Source organism: Vombatus ursinus, unplaced genomic scaffold (assembly GCF_900497805.2).
Source record: "Vombatus ursinus unplaced genomic scaffold, bare-nosed wombat genome assembly UNPS02011916.1, whole genome shotgun sequence".
In the NCBI taxonomy this organism is placed as follows: Eukaryota; Metazoa; Chordata; class Mammalia; order Diprotodontia; family Vombatidae; genus Vombatus; species Vombatus ursinus.
Window position 1 is genome coordinate 1576183 of NW_020951694.1, and position 16443 is coordinate 1592625.

Genomic DNA, 16443 nt, shown 5'->3' on the forward strand with positions numbered 1-16443 from the left:
TGTGAGGGTTGGATTGGAGAATCTTAAAGGATCTTTAGGAAAATCTTTTCTAACTTTAATATTGTATGATTCCAGGGCTCCCTGACTTACCCCTTGCCTATTAGGATCATATTTGCCTTCAGTACTTGCCCCCCCCCCACTTCTGCCACCCTGTCCTGTGGGGGCACTTCCCCTCCCTCTTCTCCTTCCTTTGTGACCTTGACACTTCCTTCTTTATAGGCATATCGTCCCTGTGCCCAGCGTGCTTCAGTACTGTTCTTTGTGCTCAATGACATGGGTCGGATTGACCCAATGTACCAGTTCTCCTTGGACTCCTACATCAGCCTCTTCATCCTCAGTATTGATAAGAGCCACAGAAGCAACAAACTTGAGGACCGCATTGACTACCTTAATGAATACCACACATACGCTGTCTACAGGTCTGCTAGATCTCTCTCCCTGACACCTGTTTTTTTTTTTTTGTTTTGTTTTGTTTTTGTTTTGTCTTGTTTTTGATGAGACAATTGGGGTTAAGTGACTTGACTTACCCAGGGTCACACAGCTAGTGAGTGTTATGTGTCTGAGGCTGGATTTGAACTCAGGTCCTCCTGACTCCAGGGCTGGTGCTCTATCCACTGCTCCACCTAGCTGTCCCTCGGGACACCTGTTTTACTGCACATATCCCATAAGGATACTTACTCCCTGGATTGGGAGTCAGAGAAACTGGGTTCTAAGTCCCAACACTTCCATTAGCTAGTGGAATGACCTTGGGCAAATGTCCTCATCTGTGAAGTGAAGAGGCTCTACTAGATGTTTTAAAGGTACTGTCCCACTTGGAAATTTTGAGATCTTACTTGGACAGGTATTTACACTGAACTGCCACCCACCCACCATTCTGATTGAGTCTCTTTTCCTCTCCATCTTCAGCTTCAAACTCCCCTCCCTGTTTCTCTCCAGGTACACCTCTCGGACCCTCTTTGAGCGCCACAAGTTGCTCTTCAGCTTTCAAATGTGTGCCAAAATCCTAGAGACTTCTGGGAAGCTCAACATGGATGAGTACAACTTTTTTCTACGAGGAGGTGTGGTGAGTGTGACAAATGTGTAGGCAGAGTGTGGGGCCAATGCGGGGTATCTAAGGTAGAAGGTATTAGGGCCACAGCCTTAGAGGCTTGGCTAGAGGGAAAATGCTCAGAGGGTGGTGGGGCTTTGTGTAGGTGAGAAAGAGTGAACACCAGGCACAAGATTCATTAGGCCAGAGGTTGCTGTGGCAGGAACTCTTGTACCCTCATGTTGTCATTGGGAGATTGGGATACACCTCTGTTCGCTTATGTCTTCTGTTTTAACCAGCCAGATAAGAAGAAGTGGGATTGGAACTCGAGGACTCCCATGTGTCTACGCTGGCCCAATACCCTGTTCATCCACATAGCTTTTAGTTGTAGCTTAGTGCAATGAAAAGAGTGCTAACACTGGAAATCAGGAAAGACCAGAGTTCAAATCCTCACTCTGTCACTAACAAGTTGTGTGACCCTTGACAAGCCATTTAAGCCTGCATTTCTTTATCAGTAAAAATGGAAATAAAGCTACCTGTATGGTTACCTCATAGGATTTTTCTGAAGTTCAAATGAGGTAATGTGGGCAAGGTGTTTTGTAAGCCTTAAGGCACTGTATAAATGCTTGTTGGTTGTGTGTGTGTGTGTGTGTGTGTGTGTGTGTGTGTGTGTGAGCACCAACTCTACAACTCACAGTCTTAGATATTGTTGGTTAAGCAACTTGCTTAACCAGGACACCCACTTCTTTGAGGTAGTTCCTCCCCTAAATGTCAGTTATTATAATTGATTCAGTTCAGTTGACCAAGTAGTTACTAAGTGTCTACTGGGGATACAAATACAAAAGTGACAGTGTCTGCCCTTAATAGAACTTAGAGCCTTGACCAAGGCTTGAAGGCCCCAGAGAAAGCAAGAACTGTCCTCGGGTGACCACCAGAGGGTGCTTGGCCTTCTGCTGCTTAATCTGAACTGTGCTGTCCCCATGCACCACTAGAGGGTTCTAGAACCTTATATTCCCCAGCTAAAGAACTGTTAACTCCTCAGGGATTCGAGGGGACCATGTCTCAACAAATGCTGGGATCTTTTGTCCCAACCCTGAAAAATTACCTTCTTGACTTTTTGTTAACTATCTCTCCACAGTTTTTCTCCTTTTCCATCTTCCTCTCAGGTCTTGGATAGGGAAGGTCAGATGGACAATCCTTGCACCAGCTGGTTGGCCGATGCCAACTGGGACAATATCACCGAGTTGGACAAACTGGCTAACTTCCATGGGCTCATGAACTCCTTTGAGCAGTATCCTCGTGACTGGAACCTGTGGTACACCAATTCGGCACCCGAGAAGGCGATGCTGCCTGGTAGGAGAAGCATTATCCTTGGTCTCCTTCCTGCTCGTCTCCTTTTCTTTTCTTGTGTGTCTGGCCCCACAGTGCTGGTGTGAACGTTCCTGCTTTAGCTTCTGTCTCGTTCTCACCCTCCTAAGCTCTGCACTGTTCTCCCTTGATCCCTCAGGTGAATGGGAAAATGCCTGCAACGAGATGCAGCGAATGCTGATCGTTCGATCCCTTCGCCAGGACCGAGTAGCTTTCTGTGTTACGTCTTTCATCATCTCCAACCTAGGTTCTCGATTCATTGAGCCTCCGGTGTTAAACATGAAGTCGGTCAGTGGTTCCAATCTCTCTTCCCCCTTTCCTCTTCCTGGATTAGATGGTACTCTGCATTCCCTCCTTAACTGGACCATTACCTGAAGCTCCACTTTGTATTCTGGATAGGTAATGGAGGATTCAACACCACGTACACCACTCATCTTTATCCTGTCCCCAGGAGTGGACCCTACCAGTGCTCTGCTACAGCTAGCTGAGCAGATAGGCATGGGCCAGCGTTTCCATGCCTTGTCTCTGGGTCAGGGCCAGGCTCCCATTGCTGCTCGACTCATCCGTGATGGTGTACAACTGGGTCAGTGCCATGTCCTCTAGTTGCCAAGCTCTCCTCTACCCTTTTCCATCTCAGAATTCTTGAACCAGACCCAGTCCTTACCTCTGTCATGTCCCTTATTATTAGCATCCTTAGACCCTTCCCTCCTAGGCCAAAACTGGCCTGATGGTCCAAGTATTTTAACTCTACTAAGTGGGAAATATAGAAACAGGAGGATCCACTGAAAGAGAGATCTGAACCTGGGATCTGGTCTGCAGGGCACTGGGTGTTCCTGGCCAACTGCCACCTGTCACTTTCTTGGATGCCACAGCTGGATAAGCTTGTGGAACAACTACAAGTGGAGGAGCCTCATTCAGCTTTTCGCTTGTGGCTCAGTTCCAGCCCCCACCCTGAATTCCCTATCTCCATCCTGCAAGTCAGCATCAAGATGACCACTGAGCCACCCAAAGTATGTTTTGTGTGTGTTGGAGGAGGCTGGGGAGTGGGGGCGAGGGTGGGAAGAGTTGGGATAGAAAGGGGTTGTTCAGTATTTGCATGATTCCTGACCATCTTTACTTCGCAGAGGAATAGGCATACTTTTTCCTCCCCTCCATAGCTAATATGAATGAGTGAATGAAAAGCATTTATTAAGTACTTACTATATGCTAAGCACTATACTAAGCTCTGGGGATACAGATAGACAAAGCTAGACAGTCTCTTGCTCTCAAAATCTTTTGACCCAATCTTTTTCCCACCTCCCAAGGGACCATGATTCCCAAACACATTCCCATGTATCTTAAACGTTGTCAATGTTTTTTCCCTTTTGCCTTTCTAGTACTTCCTCTAGGCTCATTCTTCCGCCCCCTTAAGTAGATTGGGTCCGCAGAGGACTGCTTCTCCTCCCCTAAGAGTTATGGCATGCTTCCCCTCCTCCACATCAATTAACTAGTTGATAACTTTTACAAAGGGATTTACTGAGTAGGTAAAACAAGGACAGAATATAACAAACAAACAAAAAAAAATCCCCTCTCCCCAAGCTAGGGGCAATCTCTCCCTTCTGGACCACTTACTTCCTGGGGAGAGTGGGCTCAAATTTGAAGAACAAAGGTACTGAGGCTCCCATGTAGGTAACACGTGTCACCAAGGGGTACCTCCTGGCCCTGGGAGTCCTTTTTGCCTTTTGTAAAGTTCATATCAAGTTCACTTCTAGGTATAGCATAGCAGGTCGGAAAGTGTGTCTCTTTGTTCGACTGGCCTAGCTACCTTCTTACAAGATTCGATATCTCAGCATCTGGGTCAGTCTACTGCTGAACTGGGTCAAACAGGTTGTTTCTCAGGGCTGGCTTCTCACTGGACTCAGCTCCTGCTGTATTGACTCTGGTTGCTAAGAGGACCTCAGATGTCTCTTTTGACCTTTCTAAGCTCACAAGGTAGTAACATGGTTCATTCTGTGTCCAGGTTCATTCACCTAAGATCAGCAAATAATAAATACAATAGAAACAGGCACCATGTCCTCAGGGACACATGGTGACTGGGTGGTACTGGAGCTGCAGCCACCCTCCCTCCCCCCCACCCCCATCCATTATCTCTGTAAAAAGCTGCCAAGAGGGAGTAAAGCAGCCAGAGGGGTTGAGGGAGGGCCAGATTGATCCTTTTGTTTTACAGCTTAGTTCTGGCTCCATCAGCAGTCCTTATCTTTCAGAACCAATTAGAAAACTCCTCATTGGGCAGCTAGGTGGCACAGTGGATAAAGCTCTGGCCTTGGGGTCAGGAGGACCTGAGTTCAAATCTGACCTCAGACACTTGACACTTACTAGCTGTGTGACCCTGGGCAAGTCACTTAACCGTGATTGCCTCAGCAGAAAGAAAGAAAGAAGAAAAGAAAGGAAGAAAGAAAGAAAGAAAAAAACTTTTCATTACCCCACACCAGCCCCTCAGTCACTCATGGCCAGAGGAAGGTTCATTAAGCCTATCAGTGTTGGGTTGAAACGAGGCACGGAAATATTGTGCATTCTCTGTATGACCCATCAGGAAGGGCAAATCTGCACAAGCTCCAAGAACTGGGTCCTCATAGGCCAGTTCCCCATTATGCTTAAAACATGGACAAGTTTCCCCTCTCTTGAAAAACAAAACAAAACAAAACAAAAAACCAACCCTCTTCAATTAACTCCAGTATTGCTATTGGATACCATGGTGGGATTTCTCTCTCCTTTGTTACTAGACTCTTAGAATGTGTAGTCTATAGAGGGAGAACCATGGTGTTGGAAGAAAGAATGCTGAGCTATATGGGTCAGAAGGCCTGACTCATTCCCATTCTGCATTTTGACTTAGGGCAGGTCACTTGGAAGAGAAGAAGGGAAAAGAACAGAAAGAACTGCTTCATTTATAGATCACAAATGTTACCACCTTCTTATTTGTAAAAAGGGGGAATAGGGAAAAAAATTAGAAGAGAGCAGAAGGGAAAGAAATAGAAAATTAACAACCATTACCACAAATGTGAATGTGATGAACTCATCCACTTTTAAAAAAAGAGGATAGCAGAATTGATTAAAGAATAGAATCCAACAATATGTTGCTTACAAGAAACACCCTTGAAACATAAAGATTCACCTAAAGTTAAAATGAGAATCTAGAGCAAAATCTATTATGCTTCAGCTGAACTTAAAAAAAGAAAGGGTAGAAATCATAATTTCAGATAAAGCTAAAGTAAACATAGACATGGTAAAAAAGATAATCAGGGATACTACATTATTTAATCTAATAAATTTTTAAAGTGCCTACTATGTTCCAGGCACTATGCTAAGTGCTAGAATTATGCATAAATTGATTACATATGGAAAAACTGATCAATATCAATACTTAATATACAAATATCAAATGACATAGCATCTAAATACATAAAGGAAAAGTTAATCTAATTGGAGGGGAAATAGTAAAACTACAAAATTGTGCATAACCTCAATATATTCCTTTTGGATGCAGACAAATCTAACCAAAAGATAAACAAGAAAGAAGTGCCTGAATTTTTGAAAAATTAGCAATAATAGATCTTTCTAGTGATTACCTAATAGGAATAGAAAGGAGTTTATTTCTTAACTATACCTTCACAAAAATTGACCATGTTTTGGAACATAAAGACCTCACCAAAATACCCAGAAATACAGAAATACTAAACACATCATTTACTAATTATGATGCAATAAAATTATATTCAATGAAGGCCCTTTAAAGAATTTAAAAGTAATTGGAAGCTAATTAACAATTCTAAAGAACTAGCCAATCAGAGAATAAAGCATAGAAACAACAGAATATTTCATCAAAGAAAATGACAATAATAAGGCAACATACCAAAATTTATGGGATGCAGCTAAAGAAGTTCTGAAGGGAAAATGTTTATCTCTAAATAATTTCATCAACAAAAGAGAGGCCAAATCTGTGAATCTGGCATGCATCAAAAGAACTTGAATAGCAACAAATCAAAAATCTCCAACTAAGTATGAAGTAGAAGTTATGGAAATTAAAGAAGAGATTAATGGAAGTAGAAGCAAAAGAGTATTGAGCTGATAAAACTAGGAGCTTTTTTTTTTTAAAAAGAAACTAATAAAACATATAAATGATTAGCTAATCTGATTTTTAAAGAGAGGAAAAACAAATTGTTCACATACAAATGGAAAACTAGAATTCAAAATAATTGAAGAAAGAAAAGGAAATTATCAGAAACTATTTTGCCCTATTATGTGCTAACAAAACTGCTAACTTAGAAGAACTAGATGAATACTTGCAAAAACACAAAATACCTAGAATAGCAAAAGAAGAAATAAACCATTCAAATAACCTAATATCAGAAAAAAAATTGAATAAGCCATAAATGGATTCCCAAAGGGAAAATTAAAAAAAAAATCCAGGATCAGATGGATTTATAAGTGAATCCTATCAAATATCCAAAGAACAATTAATTTCAATATTACATAAGATCTTTGCAATAATAGGACATTTCTGTTATACAAATATGATCTGAATACCTAAGCCAGGGGGAGAAAAAGCAGATAAAGAAAACTGTAGACCAATATCACAAAGAACATTGAAATAGGAATTTTGAATAGAATATTAGTAAATCAGCTGCAGCAACATATTAGAAAGATTATTTACAGACCTAAATAATTAGAGAAATATTAATTGCTCATGTGTAGGTCAAATCAGTGTAATAAAAATTATAATACTACCAAAATTACTTACTGAGTGCATATAGTTAGAAAAAAATAAAAAAGGAGGAATGGATGAGCAATAATCTCAAGGATAATAATAAAAAAAGATGGAAAGAAGGTGGGGGGTATCTATCAGTACCAGATCTTAAACTAAGTATAGTCACTAAATCAGTTTACTACTGGTTAAAAAAAAAAAAAGGTTGATCAGTGGAACACATTAGGTACACAGCATACAGATGCAAATTAACACAGTAGCATAATGTTTGATAAAACCAAAGACCTCAATTACTGGAACAAGGACTCACTATTTGACAAAAATTGCTGGGAAAACTTTGTGAAAGAAAAATGCAGAGTATCTTTAAGGATCAGCATTTCTATTAAGCACTTTGCCATAATCTAACCAGCTCAGAAACCTCTGTGGTACAAAAGATTTTCATGGTCATTCCTTGTCTTCTAAATATTCTGCCATTTAAAGGTCTTGTTTTTATAACTTAACCATATCAATGATATCCTGTTACACTTTTTCCATCTCTGGCTCCAGCTTCTTTGTTCCAATGGCTTGGCTACAAATGATGCAGTAAATGAATTTCACATGTGGTGCTCTCTGGACCTTACTTGAGAATCCTTTTATTCTATAGTAGCTTCTCCATCAGTGTCTATATTATCATCAGTTTTCCCATTAAACATTTTTTTTTATTTTTAAAAAGTCAGTTACTGTTGAGAATGGCACATTATTCCTTCCTTTAATGGCCCACAAAATTAAAAAAAAACACTAATATTTCATTATTAAAACAGAATCTAGCAAATGCTATAGTTTGAAAAGTGTTAGAAACATCTGTACTTTCATCCAACTGCATAGGAAACCACCTCACAAGGCATAATCTGTTCTAATGCTTATTTCATCAGAGCTTCAACAATGCTGTTTTTTGCTTCTTTCAACAGTTTTGGCTGATAAATGCATTTTAGTTTGTTGTCGAATTGTTTTCCGTATATTATTTCAGCTGTCATACCACAATAGGAAGACAAGTATGTCTCCAAAGATATGTGCATTTTTTTTCAGGGGGTGGGGGGAAGTGGGGGGGTGGGAGGGAAGGGGAGAGGGAGGGTTTGCTCTTAAGTAAGAAACCTCAAAAGAGGCCTCTAAATATTTATCATTGATCAGTGAAATTTTGTAAAGTACTGGATTGAGAATCCTATTTATAAAACTACTTATAAAAAATACTATAAGGGCAGGTAGGTGGTACAGTGAATAGAGCTCTGGCCTTGGAGTCAGGAGGACCCCAGTTCAAATCCAGCCTCAGACACTTAACACTTACTAGATGTGTGACCCTGGGCAAGTCACTTAACCCCGATTGCCTCACCAAAAAGCAAAAATAAAAAATACTATAGAAGTTTTTATTTATTGCTTAATTTTAAAATTACTCACTAATCACAATGGCTTCATATGATCTTAACTAGCTAATATCTCATGGCATAAAATAAGTTTGGCTAGGATTCAGCATTAATGATGTGGACATAAATCTGTATTTCAAGTAATCATTTTGATAATTTTTAAAATTTTTTTTAGCTGACCTTGTCAGAGCTGACATTTTTTTAAACTTTCTAATGGTTAACAAAGAGCTGGTACTAGGAGTAAGCGAAAGGTCATTCTATCATTTTTCTTGTTCATTTTTGCTTCCGTTATTAGTATTATCTTCAGTTGTCAAGTTCTTTACATTCATCTTTTGAAGCCACTAGTATAGGTATATATAGGGTATGGGTTGTATATGAATATGTCTATGGCTACTTGTCCATTTTGTGACAGCTAGTTTGACTAAAACTCTATAATATATTCTGTAAATCCACTTAACTGGGCACATATAAGCTGCAATACATCAGAAGATATCAAAAGCCAAAAATCAAATGAAGGTAACATTGTTAAACCCTGCTACCTTGTAGAACTGCCACTCCTCCTTTAGGATACCTTGCCTGCTGTCTGCCATGTGGACTGAATGAGGGCTCCATTGTCAATTCATATGTTAAATATTAGTAAAACTTAATTGTTTTTGATTATTTTTAGGTTAGAAATAGAAGCTATAATATTTTATTCCCACACACCAAAGATTCTATCATCTTAAGCATTTTGCCTTGGAGACCTCTGGGGTAATGAAAGGGCTGGCTTTTGAGTCAGAAAGATCTAGGTTTGATTCCTTCCTCTGACATATTCTAAGTTATGTGACCATAGGCAAATCATTTAACATCTCAGTCTCACGAATGACCACTCCCCCGATAAGGCTATATAAATTCCCTAAGGCTATATATGTTACAAAGGAATTGCCAATCTTCATTGGTTTAAAAAAAAACGTTTCCTTACCAGGAGACCGATGAAATCACAGGTCCATTTTAAAAAAGAAATTTAAACCCACAAAACTCAAGATTCAAGCAGATTTACAAATTAATTCCATCAAACGTTTAAAGAACATGTGATCTCTATATTTCCTAAATGATTTCCAGAAACAAAGATACTCTATCAAACTCTGTGAGACAAATTTTGTCCTAATTCCCATACCAGGAAGGGGAAAAGCAGAGAGAGATACCTATATAGGTCAATATAGCTAATGAACATAGTTGCAAAAATATTAAACACTGGCAAAGAAGTTACAGCTCAATTCAATAAACATTAAGTACCTAATACGTGTGAGACACTCTGCTAAGCACAGGGGATAATAATAAGAAAAAAGAAATTTCCCTGCCCCAAAGGAGCTTATTGATCTAACAGAGGAAAACAACATGTGAAAGGAAAATGAAAAGCCAGCAGTGAGCCCAAGAAGTACAGATGGTGCAAAATGAGAAGTTGACTAGACTTTTGGGTCCTCTTTAAATGGGGCTTTGAGAGGAGTGTTTTGCTCTGCCCTCCAGCATTCCAGTCAGAGGGGCAGAGGGCTCTGATTGAGTGTCCAAAAGAGCTGAGTACCAAAGCTGCTGAAATCTCAGTGATGATCAGTATCCTGGTAATGAACTTTTCCTTGGGGGGATAAGATGGGGGAGGCAGGGGTGGGGTGATGGTGGAATGAAGCACCACATCCAAGTTGTATTTATATCAGGAAGGCCAGGGTGGTACAACATTAGGAAAACAATTAGCATATTAAATCATATTAATAAGAAAATGACATGATTTTTTATCAATAGATAAAATTGTTTATTACCCCTTCAGTTTTCAAATTCTCTTTTTGCAGTTGTTTTAGGATTGTTCATTTGTTGATCTTCTAATCTTTAAAACTTCATATGCTCAATTCACATTCATCAAATTCTTTTTTCTATTCTGTTGACATAAGTGTTCAGGTATATACACACTTTTCTTTTAAGGACTGCTTTGGGATGTATCCCATATATTTGCCTTATTGTTATTCTCTTTTAATGTAATTTTTTATTGTTTCTGTGATTTGGTTTTTGAGCGACTCGTTATCTGAGATGTTGGGGAGCAATTTTAGCCTCCATTTAAGGTAGCATCTTTTTTTCTCCATATTTCCTTTATTATAACTTGTGATTGCATTATAGTCTTGTCAAGAGACACAGTCAATGACAGTCTTGTAGGCAAAAAGACATGGGTTCAGATCTTGCCTTTGGCACTTCTGTGCTGTGTAACTGGCAAATCCTTAACCTTTTAGGGCTTCAGCCACCTCTCAAGACTGTAAATTAGAGAAGAGTTGCCAATCTGCATCTGTAGAGGGAACTCTCTATATTCTAGATTTTTTTTAATCTGAAAAAGATGTTTTAAATATTTCTGGATTTATTGATCCAGTTCTTTGTGTCATTAACAATTTTTGTACAAGTTCCATGACAGCCTGAGAATACATATGTTCTCTAAAATGTCTTCCATTCAAAAGTCTCTGTAGGTTTTTAAAAATCTAGTTTTTCAAACATTTTGTTAGAATCCATAATTTTCTTATTTATCTTTTGTTTCATTTGTTAAATTCTGGAAGCTAGTAGAATTAGTGTTTTACATGGAATGTAAGCTGCTTTAAATTAGGGAATGTTTCTTTTTTTTTTTTTATTATTTGTATCCCTAGCACTTGGGCAGCTATGTGGTGCAGTGGATGGAGTGCTGAACGTGGAAGTCAAGAAGACTCATCTTTTGAGTTCAAATCTAGCTTCAGACACTTACTAGCTGTGTACCCCTGGGCAAATCACTTAAACCTGCTTGCTTCAGTTTCCTCATTTATACAATGAGCTGGAGAAGGAATGACAACCAGTATCTTTGCCAAGAAAACTCCAAATGGGGTTACAAAGAGTCGGACACTACTGAAATGATGGAACAACAGTCCTTAGCTCTTATCACACTGACTAGCCAATAGTAGACATTTAACAAATGCTTGTTGATTGAGTGAACTCAAGGGAGTGACTAAAAATAAAACTTCTCAGAGAATTTCAAAGGATCCCTGCCCTCTGCATCCTTGACAATCTGAGCTGTATTACTAGAAGCTCTTCCATCTAAGATAACTGCCGTCCCCCTCACCAAAGTCATGAGGGATTTGGAAGCATGCTCCTTGTCACTCCTACTTAAGATTTTTAATCTTCGTTTAGGTCAGCATCTTTGCTTCTCTAGGCCTATTCTGTGTCTGTTTCCCACTGGTCTCTGTTTCTAACTTTTCATCAGTCTTTATCTCCATATGAAGGTGGTTCCACAATATACATGGTTCTTCAGAGGGGCCTCAAGCACGTACCTCTGGGAAGCAAGTCTGTCCTATTTCACTTATTAGTATGTTTCTCTGTCCAGTCCTTCTGTGTGGATTGGATCTTCCTCTTAAAGTCATGTTCAGGGAAGTAGCTATAAATGAGTCCATAGGAAAGCAAAAGCCTCATAGCACGTTGTAGATCTCTGTATTTGTCATATTATTTGTGTACATGCCCTATTCCTTCCAGGAGATTGTAAGTACTTTGAGGTCAAAGACAACCTCTTATTTATCTTGGGGTTTTTTACCCCTCAGAACCTAGTACAATGGTACAATAGTGCACTAGCATGTACTTATTGAATGACTGTCTGGCTGAGAGGGAGCATCAAAGTATGAGGCCTGGTGAGAATGGATATAAGAGTCAGGGCCTCAGCTGGTGCTCCAAATTGCCCTCCCTTTCACTCTGGGATTCCCTGTACTCTGACCCCAAGCTTAGGCCTTACTTCCTTTCAGGGCCTGAAAGCCAACATGAAGCGGATGTACCAATTGATGACAGAAACACAGTTTGCCCGATGCAGCAAGCCAAACAAATATAAGAAGCTACTGTTTGCCCTTTGCTTCTTCCACTCAGTATTGCTTGAGCGTAAGAAGTTTCTGCAGCTTGGCTGGAACATCATTTATGGCTTCAACGACTCTGATTTTGAGGTCAGGGCAAACTCCTCTCTCCACTCCCTGCTTCCCCTACTCCTCACCCTCATTCAGATTCCCCACACCTTCCCTCCTGTAATAGAATTTTGGTTGCCAAAGGCCCTATAAAAAAATCCCTTTTTGTCACTATAACTGTGGGTTGAGATGTGGTGGGTTTCAACCTTACAGGTATCTGAGAACCTTTTGAGCCTGTACCTTGACGAGTATGAGGAGACACCATGGGATGCCCTCAAGTACCTGATTGCTGGTGTCAACTATGGAGGACATGTTACTGATGACTGGGACCGGCGCCTCCTAACCACCTATATCAATGATTATTTCTGTGAACAGAGCTTAAATACTCCCTTCTTCCGGTGAGGATTTGGTTGTGGCAGTGAGAACAGAGATTGGGAGCAGAGAGATATCCATGCAGGGCCAGTGGTGAAGATAGATCACAAAGTTTTGAACAGGACCAGAGGATGAGTCTGACCAAAATGCAAGATGGAGCATTAGGGGCAGAGTTTGGAATCCCCCTGAGAAAGGGAAAAGAGTACTGATTTTGGAGTTAGAGAATCTAGGTTCAATTGGTAGCACCTGTGTGGACCTTCAAGTCATGTTGCCTCTTAGACCCTGGTTTCATCTGTAAAATGAAGGGGGCTGGGTTAGGTGACCTGAGGTGCCTTCTAGTTCTTAACTTCTATAATTCTAAGCATCAGATTATATGGATGATAAGTGATATGAATGTAAATAGGATTTATTTATGTAAATAAATGTAAATTGGGGCAGTTAGTTGGCACAATAGATAGAGGACTGGGACTGGAGACAGGAAGACACATCTTCCAGAGTTCAAATCTGGCTTCAGATACTTACTAGCTATGTGACTCTGGGGAAGTCCTTTAACCCTGTTTGCTTCAGTTTTCCTTATCTGTAAAGTGAGTTGGAAAGGAAATGGCAAACCACTCCAGTATCTTTGCCAAGAAAATCCCGAACGGGGTCACAAAGAACAACAAAGAAATGAGGAATGAGGGTTGTGAGAGCAAAAGGGTAAAAGCTTACTTAGACTTAGTAGAGTCTCATATATGCCTTAAAAATGGAGTTGTAACTCTTGTGCTGCTCCCACCCCCTCCAGACTTTCCATACTGGATACCTATTGCATCCCTAAGGATGGGAATTTGGCTTCTTATAAAGAATACATCAACATGCTTCCAAGCATGGACCCTCCTGAGGCCTTTGGCCAGCACCCCAATGCAGATGTAGCATCTCAGATCACTGAAGCATGCACTCTCTTTGAGACCCTGCTCTCCCTGCAGCCCCAAATCACACCCACTGGGACTGGGGTCCAGAGCCGGGAGGACAAGGTAAGGATAGATTGAACAGAAGGGATATATGTATGTGAGTTAAGGATGTTCTTTTCTATCTTTGCATTGGAGAAGTCTGTTGAACCCTACTTAGTTTCTGCCTCCTGTAGGTCCTTGAGCTGGCAGCTGATGTGAAACAGAAGATACCTGAGACAATTGACTATGAAGGGACCCGAAATCTTCTGGCACTGGACCCCTCCCCACTCAATGTGGTCCTGCTACAAGAGATCCAGAGATACAACAAGCTTATGGATACCATTCTGTAAGAAGGGAAAAATCTCTTGCACCCCTGAGAAAATAAAAGGGATATAAGACCTTTTTTTGTGTGTGTTATGTATGTAAAGCCTATGGACCTGTTTTCAGGTTTTTAAAAAATGTATTAAATAGGGGCAGCTAAGTGGCGCAGTGAATAGAACTCTGGCCTTGGAGTCAGGAGGACCTGACTTCAAATCCAGCCTCAGACACTTAATAGCTGTGTGACCCTGGGCAAGTCACTTAACCCAGATTGCCTCACCAAAAAGCAAAATAAATAAATAAAATAAAATAAAAAATTTAAAAATGTATTAAATAAAATACATAGGATTACAAAGGAAACTGACTATATTGAGATACAGTTATCAACATATTAAAAAGTTCACAGATTCCAGGTTAAGAATTCTGCATTGACTGTCTAACAACACTTCTCCTCAGGACCTCACTGATAGAACTGGAAAGAGGTATTCATGGTCTTGTTGTCATGTCCACCAGTCTGGAGAAGATTTTCAACAGCATTTTTGATGCACGTGTCCCCCAACTCTGGGAGAAGGTGAGGAGAAGGTCCACCTTACTTGTTGAAATTTGCATTCAGGAGCTCTACACCCAATTATAGTTGAGGAATACAGTTGGATTGGGACTGACTGCCTACGTTTAAACCACCTCCCTCCCTCCGCAGGCCTATCCTTCGCAAAAGCCTCTAGCATCTTGGACTCGGGACCTTTCACTTCGGGTAGAACAGTTTGCAACATGGGCTAGCAGAGCCCGACCTCCTGTGCTTTTCTGGCTGTCTGGGTTTACGTTTCCCACAGGCTTCCTGACTGCTGTGCTGCAAGCTGCTGCCCGTCAGAATAATGTGAGGTCCATTAAAGGGGGGGCAGAGACATGGGCTCCCAACCATCAAAAGAGGCTGTTAGTGTGGGGTCAGGGGTGTGGGAAGGAGAGAGGGTCATGTTGGGAAGAGTTGGGAATGAATATAGACTCAATTACTGGGAGTACAGGGATCATGGAGCCTCCTCTCTTTTGACTCTTCTCCAGGTCTCCATTGACAGCCTGTCTTGGGAGTTCATAGTTTCCACTGTGGATGACAACAACTTAGTGTATCCACCCAAGGTAGGTACCAGATATCCTTGAGTTTGAGGGGGAGAGGGAATTGGAATTAGAATTAATAAGGGTGGGAAAGAAGAAATCAGTTACCAAGGTGATTGTGGGCAAGTGAGGTTAAGAGTATTGGTTTCACTACTGGAGTTTCTCTGATTTCTATCTAGGATGGTGTTTGGGTTCGTGGCCTGTTCTTGGAAGGTGCAGGTTGGGATCGGAAGAATTCATGCTTGGCAGAAGCAGAGCCCATGCAACTTGTCTGCCCTATCCCTACCATATACTTCAAACCTACTGAAAGCCGAAAGAAAAGTGCCAAGGGTATGTATGCAAGCTCTCCTGTACATTTCCACCAAATTTCCCTGCCAACTACCCTCACCAACATTACCTATAATGGCCTTTGTCCCTACCATCAATTCTCCCCAAATTGGCTTAACTCTGCCCCCAACACAGATCCCAAGGCACTTATTTGGTCTTTCTTTTCTTCCCCAGGCATGTATTCCTGTCCCTGCTATTACTATCCCAACCGGGCAGGCTGTGCTGACCGAGCTTCCTTCGTAATTGGCATTGACCTTCGAGCTGGAAGCATGCCACCTGACCACTGGGTCAAGAGAGGAACTGCATTGCTGATGAGTTTAGACAGCTAAGGGGAAACTCTGGGAGTACTTAGGAACCCTGATCACCTGAAGAGAGGAATTTGGGTGTCTGAAGTTTAACTTCCGAATCTGGGAAAGGAGAGGCTAGGGACCCTCCAGGGCTAGTGTGCCTAGAGCCGAGTATAGAGTGGAGCCTCATTCCCTTGGTTTCCTTGCCCCGGGAAAACTCTGGAGCACAAGGCTTATTTATGGAAAGAAAGGAGGAGCTGAAGTTATCTCTTCATTCAATAAACATGTTTTAAATTTGTTTCTGGGTCCTTCAATAATTAAAACATACATAGAGCTAGGAAGGTGAGCTAGTGGAGACAGGAGAAAGGAGGAGCCAGGATTAAAAGGGGCGGGGCGGGGCCCAGAACCGAAGCGAGGCTGTGGGAGGGGCCAGAGCAGGAAGGGGCGGGGCTGGGGGTGGAGGAGGTGGAGACCGAGTTGGACGCGGTTAGGTACGAGGCCGGGGAGGGGCGGATACAAGGCAGGAAAGGGGCGGGGCCCGAGCCGGGAGCGCTGGGCATAGGGGCTTAGGCCGGGACCGGGATGGGGCTTGGGCGGGGCCGTGGGCGGGCAGGGGCGGGTGTTTGTGTTGGAAAATCCAACTGCGCCAC

The 16443-nt window shown here is 41.4% G+C and overlaps 1 protein-coding gene across 1 annotated transcript in view; it reads left to right on the forward strand.

Annotated features, from left to right (window-relative positions):
• The window catches only part of DNAH2 (dynein axonemal heavy chain 2), a 123877-nt gene extending 107786 nt beyond the window's left edge, over positions 1 to 16091 (forward strand). The window contains exons 74-88 of the mRNA XM_027857034.1: positions 220 to 419; positions 907 to 1063; positions 2194 to 2380; positions 2535 to 2683; positions 2795 to 2978; positions 3215 to 3405; positions 12307 to 12498; positions 12670 to 12854; positions 13610 to 13838; positions 13949 to 14100; positions 14529 to 14643; positions 14770 to 14946; positions 15129 to 15203; positions 15359 to 15509; positions 15681 to 16091. Of these exons, the coding sequence (XP_027712835.1) occupies positions 220 to 419; positions 907 to 1063; positions 2194 to 2380; positions 2535 to 2683; positions 2795 to 2978; positions 3215 to 3405; positions 12307 to 12498; positions 12670 to 12854; positions 13610 to 13838; positions 13949 to 14100; positions 14529 to 14643; positions 14770 to 14946; positions 15129 to 15203; positions 15359 to 15509; positions 15681 to 15835 (2499 nt within the window). The 3' untranslated portion in view covers positions 15836 to 16091. The remainder of the gene's footprint in view (positions 1 to 219; positions 420 to 906; positions 1064 to 2193; positions 2381 to 2534; positions 2684 to 2794; positions 2979 to 3214; positions 3406 to 12306; positions 12499 to 12669; positions 12855 to 13609; positions 13839 to 13948; positions 14101 to 14528; positions 14644 to 14769; positions 14947 to 15128; positions 15204 to 15358; positions 15510 to 15680) is intronic.
• Positions 16092 to 16443: the final 352 nt, after the last annotated feature.